Here is an 18,675-nt window from a genome sequence, read left to right on the forward strand (position 1 = left end):
ACATTATCCTTAAAAATCAAATCAATGTAAATACCCTAATATTTCCAAATGTTTATTCACCCTTGAGTTAAAAAAAAACTGTGCCCACAAAATGCTTCATAATTGGTTCATAATCATCTTGAGGTTTACAACAGGTCCCATATGCATGTAAATGTTAGAAATATGGCACGGAACTAATTGACTCACAGATTTATCGGTCAGCCATTCGAGGTCATGTCAACGTGGTCTGTTTGCTTAGTGAGTGAGAGAGTCAGAGCTGCAGCAGCACATGGCCTAGAAAAGTATGTCATAGGAGTATTTTTATTCATTGCTTGTTTAATAATGCCTAACCCTAACCTTAACGGTGCATGCATATAAATACGAAAGAATATTAACATTAAATGTTTCCATTATTTTATATACAGAAATATTTTCAATTCAGAAATCAAGTTGGAAGCCATACTGTAATATAGGCTAATGAATATTCAGGGAAAAAATAAGACGTTTTTGCATTTAAACAAAACAAACAGTCTGCAATTTAAACGTCTTGTGCATTTTTCTCTAGTCTAGAGCACAGATGGAGCCCAGAACATTATAAATGACTGCATGGCAGTGTTCAGCTGTTACTGTATGTTTGATGTCTGTTCCAGAGTAAACAAAACTCTCTATATCTTCATCAAGAGAAGTGCGTGGACAAACTGATCTGCTTATTGAAGATAGGCCTATTTGCTGCTGTGCCTTAGGCATGCTAACTTCTACCAAGAGAGCACTCGAGTCGTACCTAACCACCACTTCTGTCTTAATGGACTGAGAGTCCAGAGCAGATTCCCTCCATTGACTTTAGAGAACATCATGGAATACTTCAATGCACTTTAAGCAACTGAGTTTCTAACTATCCGTGCTGTCTGGTTTACAGCATATTTTGTCTATCAGTTGGTTTGTAGTGTCTCACTGGTGGCCCCGCACATTATGAAATCCCATTGGTCTAAAAACACACTCCTTATTGTTCAGGGAATATGTAGCCAAAATATCTAAATATCTTATTTTTTCGCTGTGATTGTGAAACGCAGCAGTTTCGCATTTATGTCACTATCAACTTCACTGTTGTTTCTTTTGTTCATTTCAAGATCTAATTTCGGTCCACTTAAAAAAGTAAAATATTAAACTGCAATCAACCACACTTTGCAAATACCAAGAAGTGCCATAGCCTATAACATCAACTTTACCTGAGGCTATTTTTAAGTGATTCATTGCACTTTTTCACTCGACAGTTGTTTTTCACCCCCCATATCTCTCTCTCTCTCTCTCGCACTATCAAACATCATTGAGGTAGGGCCGGGGAACCCATTTTGGCCCTTGCTGTCTCCTATTTTGTGCAGGTGCCGTAATTTTGACACGGGACAAGACACTCTGACCCAGAATTCTGACGTGATTGGGTAATAAGGACAATATTGAAATTCTGTAGAAAAGTAGGTCCTTAAAATGATTTTTAGATTGTGGTTAAAAGGAAACTGGGACAAGTAGCCTATATAAAGATTTAATGGCATCGTAAGTGCACAATGAAAGTCTAGTATGACTGGAAAGTGGGTGGAATTGTATTGGATGACCCAATTAACATCTTATATTTCTTTCAGCTGTATTGTATATGTAAGGAAGAATGTACACTCAGTCTGTGCACTTCCTTTCAGGGTCCCGAACTCCCTGTTTGTGATTGCTTTGTTATTATGATCAACTGACTGACATTATTTCATTTTTTATATAGGCTATCAAATAAACAAATAAATGGATATTCAATTTCTGTTATTTTATTTCTGAAATTACTTTATTATGTGTTGACTGCTAAATGACATGAAATACATTAAACTACCATATAAGTTAGTTTAGGGACATGATACAAAATGATTTGAGCACCGAACATCTTTTTATCAGAATCAAGATTCTGTACTCCAGACTTTTAACTATGCATATTATTTAAGATCCAAACTTAATATATATAAAATGTAAGATTTAATTATAGGAGTAGATGTGGTCTGGGGGGAAAAGCAAAGGGTTGGTCTTTCATTTATTTGGTGTTTAAAGTTTCAAGGGTCAAAGAAGCACAACATAGTGGAGAGCTAAAAAAAGATCATAAAAACTGCTAGTGCTACTAGGTTTTTTAACATTGAATTTCACATCTGATCTAATAGTCACTTAGCTTCCAGATACACAAATGATGAGGAACTCTACACTTATGTACAACAGTTCAAATGCAAAACCACAAAATTTCCACCTCAACTGCTGACATCAACCATATCTATTGTGTGTTTTGGAAGAGCTGACCCACATCCTGACTGAAATGAAAACATTTTCCCACTTGTTTGAAAGTCCAGCTTCCCTTTTCGTTGATTTAACAAATTAAGCTTTTTGTTTTTTTGGCAGAGCATGGCACAGTGGTATTAATGAGCTAAATACTTTCATCATGAGACAACTACTCTTTTTTTTTTTTTTACAAATATTTAAGTCATTGTGTCTCTGGGAACATTAGCTGAACAACATCCAAAAATAGTGAGCCATGAAGTCTAAATTAAGGCATGAAGACCTACAGTTCAGAGGCCAATGACAGGGAAACAATCCCATAATGGAGAAGTAACCAGTTCCTCTTCTCATCGACAGAAAAATATGAATCAATGGATAATGTAATGAGCCCTACAGCCCAAAAGTGGACAGCAACTCCAGATCTAAATGCAAGGAACAAAAAACTTTACTGTCAGTCAATGTGCTTTTGGCAAAAGGGAATGAGGAAGACAATGCAGTAATTGTGTCTGGTAATACCATTAATTGATCTCCAGCTGTGGTGGTATCTATAAAATATAATAAAGCCTCCTCCAAAGCCATTGGTAAGGAGCTTTTGTTTTTTTAGCTGCTAGAGTGTGTCCTAACTTTTTTTTTTAATCTCTGCTCTGATGTCTTATATTTAGCATTTCTCACAGGAAGCAACAGTAAAGTGACACGTCATTGAAATACATAAGCACTGACACCCTCTGGTGGAAAAAAAGGCTAAATTAAAACATTAATAACTGATGTTTAAAATACCAAATGTCATTCAATGAACAATGAGACTAAATGTGAGAATATGTAGGTTTGTAATCATATAACATTAAGGTAGATCTTCACGTTGAAATTTAGACCACTCAACATCAACATCTCATATATAAAAACTCACATTTACATCTTCATAAAAAAGGAGGAATGAAAAGACATAAAGACACAAAATGGGAAAGCAGGGCATATTCATTTTCATTATTGCAAGTTTTCATAAAAATGATGATACTCCATATGAAAACACTTTTTTCATCGATACAATCATTTATAAAATTTGTCATCTGAGTTTGCACATCATTATAATAGTGCTTTTACAAAATCTCCATAATAAGAACAGCACAGTTACATATTTTTGACAACTTTACACATATATTGGTCCACTGAATTTAAATGTAGCAAGTCTTAAACTGTTAGTAACAACATCAAGAGAAAACATTTAGTCAAGTAAAAAAATACATTTGAATAAAGAATGCTGATTTATATTTGATAGAGAAAGGGTGTGGATGCAAACTATTAAACTAAATGAACTAATTTAAACTTAAATCAGAAGCATTTTTCACATGACTCATTAGGATCTGACTTCAGTCATCAAAAAAGGATGAGTTCGGGAAACACATGCAGCTTGAGGAAAACATATATGGAAGCACCATCTTATTCATGGCTGCATAACCTTTACCATAAAAATCTACTAATAGTAACAAAACAAAGAAAGTTGTGAGATTCACCCACACAAACCAAGAGGACCTCAGAGTCAGTCTGCAATTTCACAGTCCGTCCTTTACGTTTAACATAAAAATAACCAAATGCAATACAAAAAGTGCTGTTTTTGACCCTGACAAGAGTGTAATTTGACAGAATTTGAATGTAAATTAATGTCAACATTCCCATGGCGCTTATATTTTTGTCTAGTAATCTATGACAAATTGGGTCGTGTCTTTAAATGAGTCTCAATTGAAGAGAAAAATGTTATGAAGATATCCACACTTCTGAGATTTATACTGCTGTCATCACATTGCAAGTTTTAAGTAGTAGTTTTTGATTAGTATGCATCAGCTTTCCAGTGTGACAGCAAAAACCAGATTAATCCCATTTAAAGGTACAAAATTGCAGTCAAAAACAAAAGAAAATCACGTTGTGTGCTTTTGTTTCTTCTGCATAATCTGAGCTAAAACATCTCAGCTAATGCTTGTCATGTTGGTGATGTCATGTTCACTGCCCTCAGTTTGGTGGCAAGATTCAGGCAGTAAAAAACGGGCATGAGAAAAACAAATAGATATAGTGTAAACATGGAGGAGACATTGCTGGTGGTGGCTCTTTTTTACGTTTTAGAGTGATTATTGAACCACATTAAGGACATTTGAAGTAGGTGCATCCAGGTTCCCCTCTATTGGGTTGGTAACAATTCTAGGAGCTCAAGATGGTCCAGTGACCTCCTCGTGTGGGTCAGTTGCCTTTGAGCATCTCAATGCTGCCTTGCAGAAGGGACACACTGTTCTGTAGTGCGTGTAGAGAACAGAGAACATGACAGAGTAAAAGAGGGAGAGAGAACAGATGGAAGAAAGTCAACATGTTGGGCCAAAGCATATTAAAAATCAAGGTTCTCACACCTACTGATTAACAGATCCTCATGAGTTTCCTAGTCGATCATATTACTATATTTACTATACACCTTACTCTCTATATATATATATATATATAAAAAAATTATGAGAAACATTCATTCATATGTTATAGCTGAATATATCTAGAAAGATGTACACTACAATTCAAAGGTTTACAGTAAAAAAATAAAATAACGGTTTTCTATATTAATATATTTTAAAATGTAATTTTTTACTGTGTTGGCAAAGCTGAATTTTGCAGCATCGTCATCATCATCTTCAGTGTCACATGAAGATGTCTTATTTTTAATAATATTAATTATTGTTGAAAACAGCTGTGCTGCTTAATTTTTTTTTTTTTAGGAAACTGTAATCCTTTTTTATCAGTACTCTTTGATGAAAAGAAAGTTCAAAAGAATAGCATTTATTTGAAATATAAAACTTTCGTTTAATAGAGTACTGTTCAAATGTTTGGGGCAGTAAGAATATTCCTTGCTGAATAAAAGTATTTCTTTCTTTTAAACGGTAGTGTATAATTACAACTTTAAAATTCTCTGATTTACCAGGTGTTCCATGACTGTAGGAACATTTGTGCCAACTGGACACATGACACTTCATCATCCTCACCTTGGCATGTTTTATTTCCAGCTCAGTCATCTCGATCAAGTTCTTACGAAAGGCTATAACACGCCTTGCCTTGAAGCTGGTGAGCTCTACAAACACATAAAATCAATATAGTAGGTAATTATTCACTTTACTGAACTTCACCTAAAACAGGACCTCTTGTATGATAACTTTTTAGATACTTTCTAGTTTCTCAACAATATTCTTCCAACTTTCTATGCAATAAACCAGCATAAAGGCACAATTTTTGCCTTTTGCCTGAATTGTGTTTTATTCTTAGATTATTACCATTACAATTTTTTACTATTGCTATTTTTATTTAAATTTTTTTGTGTGTACAGCACTTTGGTCAACCTCGGTTGTTTTTAAATTGTGCTTTATAAATAAACATTGTATTGTATTGTATTGTATTGTAATTACAATAGTTCATAGAGATCAATCCTTGCAGAATTCAAACCTACATTCAATTGGCTACCTGCCTGGATCTATAAACACCATATTAACTCTCAAACTCAGACCATCAGAGTAATAAGAGTAATAAATAAAAAGAGGTTTTGATTGTAAAACACACCTTTCCTGCCAGACTCGGAGAGCTTGTCAAACTTTTGCAGGCACTGCTTCTGGTTCTCCTCAGCCTGCGCGATGTCCTTACCCTTCAGACGAGCCTTGTCAAGAGCTTTATTGGAATTCTCGTAATCGGCAAGTGCCCGTGCACGTCTATACAAAAGGTCCTTAAGGAAGCAATGGCATACATTATTGATAAACTTATAATTCGGATAAATCAACTTATTTGAGTGTTAGTGAACAATGACCCAGGGTGGTCAGCCAAGTGTGGGTTCTCTTTACACAGTGGCAGCCAGGCGAGCTACAGTATTAGATTTATCAGATTAAAAAGAAATTCTGTTGCTGTTAGAACCAATGATGTGCACTTGAGGAACACAACAATGTGCATGTCTGACAGACTGGCAAAAAAACCAAGGCAGGTCTGGTGGGCAAAAATTAGTTTCCACCCTACAATGAACACATTCTGAAAATAACTATAAAAAAATACAATCTAATATACTTGGTTGAATTATACAATCCATAAAATATACAACTGAGGGAAAGTTTCACCTTAGCAGCCTGGATGTCCCTTGTGTAGTATCTTAACAATTCTGTCAGCTTGAGCTCTTGATCTGATGCCACCCTGTCCTCCACTTTCTTCAAAACACATACATGACATAGCATGTTACTTGTGATCTTCCGAACATGGCAACAGTCGGTTTGTAAGCTGGTAAGATAAATCATACAGAGATACTCACTCGAAGCTTTTCAAACACGTCAGCACATTTTTCTAAGTGCCTGGAAGGAGAACAAAGATGAAGTAAAAATGAAAAATCTTACATCATCAAGATTCAACACTTGTTTTTGTGGAATGTATTTGTTGTTGTAAATTCTGCTGCTTTAAATGTTTTTGCCAGGGTAAGTGAGGAAAAAAAAAAACTCTAATAAATGCAACTACTAACTTTACTAGTTTCACTTGCATATCAATTAATTATGCTATGCTGCTTAATGTAGGAAACATTTGTTGCTGTTCTTTGATAATGCTGTTTTTATGGCAAGCAAGATGAAATACACTTCTCACTTTTTAAAGGCAGGGTTGTTGTCTGCAGCAGTGCTGTTTAGAGCCCCAGAAATGTGGTTATAATCATCAGCAACATCTAATAAAAAGAAAGACAATCTTTTTGTAAATATGAATATCTCTTAGCATAAACAAATAGCCAAAACGTTTGCAGCCAGATGATTTGTTTGGATGAAATGGTCTCACTTTTGTGTGAACGGGTCATTTTCTCAGCCTTAGCAGCGGAATCTTTGATCTTAACGGAATAATCCAACAGAAAAGTCTTCTCCTGTTCAAAAAACTCATCAACCTCCTGCAAAAAGAAAAGAATAAAAAAATTGGCCTATCATGACATGAGACAGAACACTGCTGCCTGTTGTGATTGACACACTGACCTTGACCCCTGAGATGAGGACCTCATCAGCGGTCTTTACCATGTTCTTAAAGAACCCACCAAACATTTCCTTGGCATTTTTCCTCCTTACGGTGAGCTAAACAAATGAAAAGAGAATTCCAAAGTCAAGCACAATATGAACCAATCAGAAGGCAGAACCATAGTGTGCACTCTTTATCGCCACTGGCTGACTGGCTGAGATCCAAGAAGGTCATCCGTGTCTTTGTTATCATAACTGACACTTATCAGTGCAATACAAGACTTACAGAGTTTAAGGAGACTTACTCTCTCTCTCTCTCTCTCTCTCTCTTTCTCACACACTCTCTCTATTATATATATATATGAATCAGCAAAAAACAGCTGTCCAGTCAGAGACAGTTTTTGTGCTAAACTAAGCAGGAAGTGGCCCTCCTCCCCTCCCACTTTATCTTCTGCACTCATACTCCAACCTCTCTCCATGTCTGTGTAAATTGCCAGCATTGCAACTTTTCAGGAAATTAACAATGCCAGCAGTCCCTCTCACTGTCTCTCTGTTTCCTGGTCTGGGAAGAACAGGACTGGCTTAGACAAAGCGGAAGACTCACATCCTGGTCGTATTCCAAGAATATCTGGAAGTTTCTGTCCTTGCTGAAGACGGGGTGGGAGGAGAGTCGCTGAAGAAAAACTTCATGAACCTGCACGGTCTTCTTAAAAACAGCGAGATATTCTCTGAAACGATAATTATACACATTCAAATGTCAGTAATGCCACAACCTATGTGCAAACAAATATATAAATTTATAATGTAGAATTTGACTCACGCCTCAAGTTCCTGCTTCATTTTGGCATATTCTTCCTTTGTCATGCTTGATTCCCCCTCTCCCAATTTATGCATCTTCTCCCGGGGACCCTCAAAGTCAGGTTTTGGTGGGGCGGGAGGAATCTAAGGAATATCGACAAGGGAGGAAGGAAGAAAGTACACTGTAAAAGCAAGCCAATTCAATATGAGGCTACTTGGCTATTCCAACCATGTACAATGCAAACAGATGGTCAAAATAGAAACTCTTGGTTTGCATGTTGGCCAACAGTTGCCTTCTGTTGCTGGTGATGAGCATTCATAAATCTAGACGATATGGGTTTTAAACTTACAATGAGGCCAGCATAATCCTCAGTCTCCACAATTGTGTCATGGAGCCAGATGAAATCTTCGTGCTGTCGTGGCACAGAAAATTCTGGCTTCTGAAAGGAACTAAGTGTGGTCTGAGAGGAAGTGAAGAGCAAATTGACAGTATGAGTTAATGAGTTGACCTACAACTGCAGAAACTACATCAATAGTATTTGACAAAACAATCACTGACAGACAGTCAAACTACTATAGATCATGGTAAATTAAACTCAATAATACACAATGCATGCAAGCTACTCAAGCACTGACTTATCTGAATGGCTGCAAATTTGATCTGTTGGCTCACCTTGGTGTGGACGGTAAATTTGACTTTGTCACGCTCACAGAGGGCATCAGGAATATCGATGAGGAGAGATGCATCGTGGTTCAAGTCGACTGATACAGAACGCACCTATAAAAAACAAGATTTGTTAAAAACTAAATCTGACAAATCAAGAAGAGCGCTTTAAATAAAGACTGAGAACTGTAGTTATGTCTTGTCTCCTGAATGGATGGGGGTATCTTTTACTCCTCGGTCTATGGCATAGATTGTAATATATACACATATATATATATATATATATATATATATATATATATATATGCTTGTGAAACCATGTTGGTAAAGAAAAAATGTTATTCAGTCACCTATTCAAAAAACATACTGTTATTTACTACATAAGCAGTGTAGTGAACGGTCATAGAGTTTGGAAAAAGCAGTTAGAGAGACTTCCTCAAATAATTTCTACAGAAAAGAGACTGTAGAATAATAATATACATCATTCGACGATTCGTTTTTACCTATTGACAAAACAAACACAACTAATGACGCATTGGCCAATATCACAACAATATAATTACACTAACAGCTAAATATATTATCATTATTAACAAACAAACAGACAGACGGACGGACGGACGATAGATAAGTTAGATAGATAGATAACGTTAGATAGACTATGACACGAAGACGGTTTTAAACCGGTGTTGCCGTTGTTATTGGGGAACACAGCTAGTTTTTAGCTAAGAGTCAAAGCTATCAGTGAGAGACAAACGTGCGATTACTCACTATAAAGTACAAAACAGAGCTGGGCGGTTATTAAGCAACCGAGCAAGACGAGTGCTTAAAAGAGTCTTCACTCTATAATAGAGAGATATGGCAACACTTACCTTCTCCTTATCACTGTCCTCTGATATAGAAGTCATGTTCAGAAGATATTTCACTTATTTTATCGTCTCAGGGTTGTACATTAAACTGTACTTTTAACTTTCCAACTGCTGCTCGTGCTCCTCACTTTCCACTCTCGCCTGCTGTCACTGTGGACATCCGGCTCGAATTTTTTCTGGCAACACGTCAAAATAAAAGTCTTTAAAACTTTCTGTTGTCTATGTTGACACTTGTTTGAAAGAAATTGTGTTTCTACAACTGCTTCTCACAAGTCACATATCGTCGTGAAAAGAGAGAGAAAAAAAACATATTACATATCCAGTTTATAGAACAATAATTTTCATAACTTCATTAACAACATGTGATGTGACTTGTGAGAAGCTGCTGTAGAAGATGTAAAGTGGACGTGTAGTAACCGTAGTAACGTGTTAAAAAGCTTCGAGTAATTTCAATACAATTGTTTATTTAATTTCTACTTCAGAACGTTGAGCCTGTATACATAGAACTTATGCGTTTGCTGTCAATTAAATACAAAAACTACTTTCGAATCCTAGTCCCAAAAGTTGCATTGTGGGAAATGCTGTTTTATGGGAACGTGTTCAACGTACGTTCGATGAAGTTCAAACTACAATTACCATACAACTACCATAATTCCCCAGCAGATCCAGTTCAAACTGCGCTCCATTTGAATCTGAAATGTTAACAGCGTGATCGCTAACTTTTTTGTTTTTGTTTATTTATTTTAATCAATCTATCAATTTTCAAAAGCATGGGAAAGCAGATGTAAACATCCCCATAGAAACCGGATAAGAACATTAACGTTACGTATGGCGATAACAATGCAAGTATCGAAGCTATTGATACAATGCAAGTGTGCGAGATCAATGGGCTTCCCCTCTGGTCAGTTCTCGCGTGTGGACAACTTTTCAACCAGCTGTCAATGGCGAGCACGCAAAAAGGTCAGTCAATACAGCACAGTGGACACAGAACGCTACTCGTCTCTGGTGCGCGCGGTGTTGTCCTCAAAAACCAGCTCCCAGACTCCTGCGAGCATCGAGGATGAGGACTGTCAGCTGTACGGACCTGTAATAAGGTCCAGACCGCCTTCACAACAGCCCAAAGTACCTAAAAACCTGCATCCACTGTTAAATGAGGCCAAAGGTCAGTCGGAATATGTGCCGGGACCTTTGGCTCGTATAACATTACAGAGGGACTCTAATACGACATCACCTAGTGTGACCCGAATCCTACAGAAGACCATGCCACCTGACCAAGCCTTTTACCTGGAGAGGTGGAAGAGAAGGATGATTGCTGAACTCGGAGAGGAAGGATTTAAAGAATACAGCTTGAGTAAGAATATTTTTTTTCTTTAATTGAATATTAAAATAACTAACGTTACTCCTCCTAATTAATATGTGTTGTGTTTTAGACATTTTCAGACAAGGAAAGCTGTTCCATTCTGCCATTGAGGACCATTTCACCCAGGAAACCCCTCCTAAAGAGGACCCTGAGCGCCCATTGGAGGTGTCCGGATTTGTAGAGAGTGCGTCTCATGTGCTGAATGATATAACAGGAGTGAGAGCTATTGAGAGTGCTGTGCATCATTCTACTTTACAGTACGTGGGGATTGTAGATTGTATTGCCCAGTACAGGTGAGATGAATTCCTTTGAATCAAAAAGTCATTTAAGAATTCATAATCAGATTGCTCATACACCTTTTAATGTATTTGAATCCTGGATTTTTTTTTAATAGAATCATGTAGGCCTATTCTTGATGCTTTTTATTGCACATATTGACATTGTTATTTATTCCTTTTTTATATGTTGGTCATGTTGAATTGTCCCTTAAAACTAAAGTTCATCTGCTTTCACACAGAGGTTCATTGTGTGTCATTGACTGGAAGACCTCTGAAAAGCCTAAGCCCTTACTTCGCCATACTTATGACAATCCATTACAAGTAGCTGCATACATTGGAGCCTTGAACAGTGACAACAACTACAGCTACCAGGTAAACATTACTATGACCCCATTTACACCTGGTATTGAGATCTGAAACAAATATATGTTAGTTAGGCCAGCAGGGGGTCCTAACGCCCCAGTATAATGATGCAGACACTATACTGTCACAAAAAAAAAAAGCACCGTCCTTCGGATGAGACGTTAAACCGAGGTCCTGACTCTCTGTGGTCATAAAAAATCCCAGGATGTCCTTCGGAAAAGAGTAGGGGTTTAACCCTGGCCAAATTTTTTGGCCTCTGTCCATCATGGCATCCTAATCATCCCCATATAAATACTGATTAGCTTCATCACCCTAGCTCCTCTCCACCAATAAGCTGGTGGGTGTTCTGGCACAGTATGGCTGCCACTTCACATTGGTGGTGGTTGAGGAGATTCCTTCCTTCCATATGTAAAGCGATTTGAGTGCAAAGAAAAGCGCTATATAAATGTAACAAATTATTATTATATGCACAAAACATCACAGAACTACATTTTGCCTGATGTCAACATGCAGTAACACAGATGAATTAATGCAGGTACTTGACTGAGAATTCAGCTTGAACTATCAATTTTGTGCTAGGACTGAAAAAAAAAGCCTGCTCAGAAAGAAGCAAAATGCTAAACAGATGACATAATGCGCCAACTGTCGCACTTTACATGGTTTTTTTTTTTCCTAATCCGTGCTTACATACTGTATTTGAATACAATACATAGTCGGATATATATATATATATATAAAAAAAACTGTTCTCATTTACATATTTTCTGTCAAAATATGAAAAGAGTATGATATAGTGACTGACTACATGTTAACCAGCAGTCCAAAAAGTCACTAGATTTGTCGCTATTCATTAAAAAAAGGTAAAGGGGTCTAAAAGTCACTAAAGTAGAAAACAGTTATTTTGAATTGTAGTTATTTCACAAAATGTAACTTTATTTTTGATCAAATAAATACTGCTTTGATGAGCATAAGAGACTTCCTGAAGCATTTAAAAAAATCTTACCTACACTAAACCTTAACAGTAGTGTATGTACCATGTATACTACTATGTAGTCATAAAATCGCTCCCCTCCATTTGAAAGTGGTCACATGTTAATACCCTGTGTAAACACTCTTGTCTGACCACTAATGAACATCTTATTGCCAGGTATACACAGGGCCTAAAGGCATTTACTCTCTTTAAATGGCTTGTTGAAGTTTTCCATTGGAGTCTTCCATCATGTTCTGTTGTTTACACATAGGTACAAAACGGTTTAATTGTGGTGGCCTACAAAGATGGATCACCCGCACACGCTCACTTCTTGAACTCACAGCAGATTAAGCCATTCTGGGAGAAATGGCTGCTTCGACTAGAAGAGTATGCAGAAAAATAAAACGGCTTACAAATCAAGCTGATGCTACACAATGTGTAGTTTAACTGTAAATGTTTGTTTTACATGTGATATAAAGAATAAATAGTTGTGTTGTACACATTTTATTGACGGAATGGATTCCTTATTTAAATAAATCAATTGTTTTGTTTTTTTATTTTTATTTTGGTTGTTGATTTTTAAAGTTGTACTACATTATATCAGAAAACAGCTTTTACATAATACATAGCATTGCAGACAGAAGCTAAACAATTCTGATTGGTTGTTCTGATATGGCCCAATTAAAAATCATTAAATACAAACCAGGCTGCCTTGTAATCCGGTTCCTCTGTGAAACCCAGGCTTGTAAAGAGCCTGTAGGATAACTGGTTCTCCTCCTCTATAAAACAGTACACTGGATAGCCTTGAGAGTGGAGTCTCTTTGACATAATGGTGACCAGTGCTTTTGCATAGCCTTTTCCTCTGTGTTCTGGAACCGTGTACAACATTCCCAGAGCACAGGAGGGATAAGTTAATATCCATGCTACTGGTCGATCATCCTCGTCCAGGACACAACAAGAGGGAAAGTTCAAAATCATGTTCTTAATCATTACTTTGCTGTCTTCACAGCCAAACTTCCAGGTACTGTTGACTAGTGCAAGATGAGACTCGTTGAGAGAAGACAGCTTCAGCGATAAACTGCAAGAAAAAGAAAACTAATTTTAGTTCAACCTGATATTCGTCACTAAAGGCAGGCTCACACTACAGAACTATGGGGCTACGTGAATTGCCACAGTGCTCACACTACACCACAATGTATCTTGTCGTCTTCTTGTCTTAGCAGCGCTCATGCGAAACAACACGACGGCTAAATCTGGTGCACAAACTACAAGATCTTTGGCCAAGCGGCAACCCCGACCAACAACGAAAAATCTTTTTCTCACATGAATACATGCGAGACATTAGAGAGCCACTCATGCTCGCTGCCCAAGACATATGTACAGAAAAAAATGATCATACAAAAAAAGAAAATACACACAGGTTGGAGGTCCATGTCTATTCAGCAAAATCTGATGGTAAATAAAATATATCATAATGTTAAGTATAGAGCAAAAAACACTTATTTACATTTTTTTATATATTTTTTGATCAATTATGATCAAATTGTCACCTTGTATTCATGTAGGCCTACGTTTAGGTGCATGATATCATTAGAGCAGTTAACCAAGTTTTTTCATCAGTCGCACTACAAGATCACTTGGCGATAATATCAAAAAGATTTGAAAATTTCGCAACGAGTGTGACTGCTGGAGACAGACTCAGATCAGGTCGCTGACATGCTCATATTTGACGAGCTTCAGCGACAGCAACGAGCACCGATTTGGCGGCGATCCAGGGGTTTTTCCACAGAGCTTGGAAATCTGTCTGCGACAGCAAAATCCAGCCAAAAGTCTTGCAGTGTGAATACAGACCAAAGAAAATAAGGGTAACATTTGTTTTTAATAAATGATTGCAGTATATTTTGTTTAATATGTTGCATTTTGAGGAGATTTATTGGTACTAAACAACATAACCTCTAAATTATACACTAAAAATAATACAAATATGAGAAAAACTAGATTAAAATGTTTGAGACAAACTTTATGTTGGCCATCCAGAAAGTTTGTAGTTGTTTAAAAAGCTTTAAGTTTTAAGTAGTTTTAGTTTGTTAAAAAGGTTTTTATAAATCCAATGCATGGAAGGCAGGTTGGTGTCATCTAGTGGGAGACGTAAAGAAAATCACATGCAATACCATTGTGCACTAGATGCCAATATAGCCTTATAGTTACTTATAATAATGTTGTTTTCAGGCATTATCCCTTACTTTTATTAGGTTTTGCATTGGATATACATTTTAGACATTATCAAAGAAGACTTCTTCATTGTGGCTTATCTGTTGACTGTACTCAAAAATTGCTTTGTATTTTCAAATTTCCCATTCATATCCAATGGCATTATTAAGATCATATGTCTGACAATTTTTTAAGACCATTTAGCCTTTTCTAATCATGTCTACAATTTTTTTGTGTTCATATAGCAAGTGGCAAAAGTTTCGTACCATTTCAATGAAGTAAAAGAAAATTAAAATTCAAAACATAAACTTTTCATTCTAAAATTACTTAATACCAACAGAGGGTTAAGAGTGAGATACAATGATGATGACAACAACCGAAGAGCCATTAAAAGGTTACATGTTTCACTTACAGTGCTTGTACTCAGTGACAAATTACTGCAACATAGTTTGAACTATGAACTGCCATAAAATTGTGTCTGCAGTGTGGCGTTAATGATTACAGCGGATATACTTCACCTATCAATTTGTGAACATTTTGATGGCTCTCGAAGAACCAACTTGAGGCAGACTAGTTCTTTCTTCATGGGTACACCTCTGTTTGTAGTCACAAATTCCAGCATCTTTTCATGATGAAGCTCAGCGGCTTGAGACAAAGATTTCAATGGAAAAAGAGTTTGAGACCATTTCCGTGATTTATACTAATGAAAAAAAGACATGCAAAAAGAAATACAAGTACCTAAGCAAATATACATTTTCCAGTCAATGACATCTGTCTGTGCCAGCAGGTCTCTGAGGTAGACATCATTTTTTGAAAAGATAGTCAAGTTTTTGAAAAGGTCTCCTGTCTGTAGTAAAAAAGGAAACGGGTTGTTAAACTTTTCCTAAGCATTGTGAAATATCCAACCAATCACTTAAATTTTGCAATATTCCTTATACCTCACGAATTTCTGGTTTAATGAGTACAACTCTGAAGTCTGGCCACAGGTCAACAAACACACTAACAGGATCAGCTCTCTGTCCAGTTCTGTTGAGTTGAACAATACATCCATATACCTATGTATCCAGGACAAAAAAATTTATATATATAATTATATATATATATATATATATATATATATATATATACACACATATATGAAGAGTTCAGATGCATCTTAAATTTTCTTCTAGAATGATCATTTTTCTCAAGATCGTTCAGTAATTTCACTTAAATTACAATTAATAGGTCATTTTCATTGCCATTTAAGTGAAATTACTGAACTTAAATATACAAGCTTGATAAAAATGTTTAATTTCAGATGGCACTTAAGAGGCTTTTGCATCTTAACTCTTCATATATATATTATATATACAAAGTTTACTAACGCTGACAGTTGAGTTGCATGTATACCTAAAGTAACGCAATCTATGAATTTTTTGTATTAAGTTTGGTAAGCAAACTTATGCTGATGACATGATAATTTGAAGGTGAGCTACTTTATTAGCTCAATAAATACTTTCAAACCTGCAGCGACTGAGGAAAGTAGTTTTTAAGGTCTACTTCCAGGATCTTCAGATCCTCTGTAGTCAGCTGAAGCATTGTGAACTCTTCTTTCGGCGTCAGCGTGTCTACTGTATTGCTCGCAGTGCATAGCCTCCGAACCATAGAAAAGCCCAGGTTCCAGGGTTGCCAAGTCCGCTGTTTTCCCGCGGAAATGGGCTAGGCTACTTCTGAACTGTTGCCGTGGGTTGTGTTTTCTTCGTCGCGGATTAAAGTTTTGACATATTGCATAAATTGTGTGTTTGACTGAAATGCTTGTATTGAAATATTTTTATATTCCACCATTGTAAAAACTGTTAAGTTTTTATATAGGCCTACCACTGATGATAAAATGTGTATTTTAGGTATGTGAATGAATGGCACAGACAGGCCTTTTTAAATTTTTGGTACGTGTTCATTTTAACGCAGAGCTGGCAACCCTGCCCAGTACGTAGCCTATTAGGTAGACCAGGAAGGGGTTGCTTTTTATGGGTTTGTAAAAGTTAAAGTTGAGAGGCCGTTTCTCAATACCAAGTACGCAAACTTCGGACTTGCGTCCTTGGTAGTTCGGACTTGCCAAGTTCGACTCAGGAGAACGAACTCCCGAGGACGGGAGGACGAAAGTCCAATAATTCTGCAAATGGAACAGCGGCGTACTTGATTGCGTCACTCAGCACGCTCTGGCTACTCCGGTTATCTCTTTATATTTAGGCTACAATAAAACAAAATATGTTATAATCCACCACTCTGCCTCTTTTCATTTTCATTTAAAAAAATCTTAAACATATTAATGGCCACACAAATGTGGTTCAGGCAACGCAACGCAATTGATTATCTTCATACTATAGCCTATGTATAACAACACGAAATATAAAACACAACCCTGACTCTTTTTGTTTTCATTTTAAAAATATGATACATAAAAAACATTGTAGCCTAATATTGATCATTAAAACTGACATTTAGCAAAAAGAGACAGGGTTGTGTCATTTTATTTTATTATATATACATACAGTGAAGAGAATAGGCAACATGTATAATAAAATATTTTATATGTTTTATAGGCCCTATATATATATATAATACAATGACATAACCTTTTTTGTTAAATGTCAGTTTTAATGATCAATAATAGCCATTATAAAAGTATAAGTAGCAGCCTAAAAGGTATACGAAGCTAGCAAACGATTCAGTCAAACATAAGTCAGCTCTCTAGGCTACAACGTTAAAGTTAAATAGACTAAATATATAAAGCTATGAAACTTCACTTTGCCCTCAGCCAAAACGTTTTGCCAGGGAACATATTATAGATTAATGAGACAAATAAAATAAATACATAAATAAATCGCCCGTTAGATATACACAAGACGATTTATATCTCATGTTAAACCACTAGAGACATCCGAGCCAGCGGCAAAACATCAGCAGCACTAGCCGAGGAAATGCTGTTCTCGGCGGGGTACATGAACGCCGAGCGTCCGATTGCCTGGATCTCACAACTCCGAAAACGTCAGATAAAATTTTCAAATAGGCGCTATCTTTATAAATAAACCAAAGATTTGAGCTTTAAACAACTACATTCTCGCCTGAAATACTCTTAAAACTACAATTCGTGACACAATAACAGCAGTATTTTTAAATTACGCGGGGTTTCTCTTCTGCTATTGACGCTTGCTGGTTGGTGTGAGATGGATTCTGGGATACCTGGCTGTCTCAAGCATAGACGGTATATAAACGGTCTCAAGTCCGCACAAGTCACCTCTCGATGCATCCTCGGTAAAAGGGGCGGATCAAGAACACATCCGGGGATTTGAACTGGACTTGGCTAGATGTGAACTTTGAATTGGAACAGTACTTGGGCAGCGACTGATGACGTTTCACAAGTCCACAAGAACACAAGTACAGACCAGGGGGGCAGGGATTTGTATTATTTTGAAGGTACCCCCGGGCGCCGCCATTGGCTAGCGGAACCCCACCTGCTGTTAGCATCCCATTGACTCCCATTCATTTTGGCGTCACTTTGACAGCGAATAACTTTACATCTGAGGCGTTTAAAGACTTCATTTGTCCATTATTTATTTCTAAAGAAACACGAAAATGTATAAAAGGCTCCATTACCTTGTAGCTTACGTTATGGCCCTGTAGAAGCAGTTTTTGTAAAAGTAGGCTAACGATTGCGTCACAGCCACGCGACTCTCTGTCGCACAGTAGGAAATTACCGTATGGACAGGAGGAGAAGCACGCGGGCAATCGGGAGGACGTCGAGGCAAAATGACAAAATAATTAATCAGAACACCTACAAAAAGTTTCTCCTGCTCCAAGATCATGGACAGCTCCTACTCACGCTCTCCGTCTCTGCGAGTTTCGGAAGGTAATGATTCA

General features: G+C 36.9%; 3 protein-coding genes across 3 annotated transcripts; 1 reads left to right on the plus strand and 2 right to left on the minus strand.

The window, feature by feature from the left end:
* Window positions 1-3,231: 3,231 nt before the first annotated feature.
* snx5 (sorting nexin 5) lies at window positions 3,232-10,150 on the minus strand. Its single transcript, XM_084391247.1, has 13 exons — window positions 9,594-10,150; window positions 8,731-8,835; window positions 8,408-8,518; window positions 8,080-8,201; window positions 7,864-7,987; window positions 7,281-7,376; window positions 7,093-7,198; window positions 6,910-6,985; window positions 6,587-6,626; window positions 6,399-6,485; window positions 5,857-6,016; window positions 5,289-5,374; window positions 3,232-4,554 (listed from the first exon to the last, which is right to left on the minus strand). The coding sequence occupies exons 1-13, from the start codon at window positions 9,627-9,629 to the stop codon at window positions 4,504-4,506; spliced, it is 1,200 nt and encodes a 399-aa protein (XP_084247373.1). The 5' UTR covers window positions 9,630-10,150; the 3' UTR covers window positions 3,232-4,503.
* Window positions 10,151-10,203: 53 nt separating this feature from the next.
* Window positions 10,204-13,063, plus strand: mgme1 (mitochondrial genome maintenance exonuclease 1). Its single transcript, XM_084391248.1, has 4 exons — window positions 10,204-10,941; window positions 11,021-11,243; window positions 11,468-11,600; window positions 12,833-13,063. The coding sequence occupies exons 1-4, from the start codon at window positions 10,419-10,421 to the stop codon at window positions 12,962-12,964; spliced, it is 1,011 nt and encodes a 336-aa protein (XP_084247374.1). The 5' UTR covers window positions 10,204-10,418; the 3' UTR covers window positions 12,965-13,063.
* Window positions 13,052-16,413, minus strand: LOC311279623 (glycine N-acyltransferase-like). The gene is made up of 5 exons (XM_084391249.1): window positions 16,279-16,413; window positions 15,711-15,827; window positions 15,511-15,619; window positions 15,291-15,417; window positions 13,052-13,639 (listed from the first exon to the last, which is right to left on the minus strand). Exons 1-5 carry the CDS (start codon window positions 16,351-16,353, stop codon window positions 13,243-13,245), a joined length of 825 nt encoding a protein of 274 aa, XP_084247375.1. The 5' UTR covers window positions 16,354-16,413; the 3' UTR covers window positions 13,052-13,242.
* Window positions 16,414-18,675: the final 2,262 nt, after the last annotated feature.

Source organism: Rutilus rutilus (assembly GCF_951802725.1).
Source record: "Rutilus rutilus genome assembly, chromosome: 20".
Classification (NCBI taxonomy): domain Eukaryota; kingdom Metazoa; phylum Chordata; class Actinopteri; order Cypriniformes; family Leuciscidae; genus Rutilus; species Rutilus rutilus.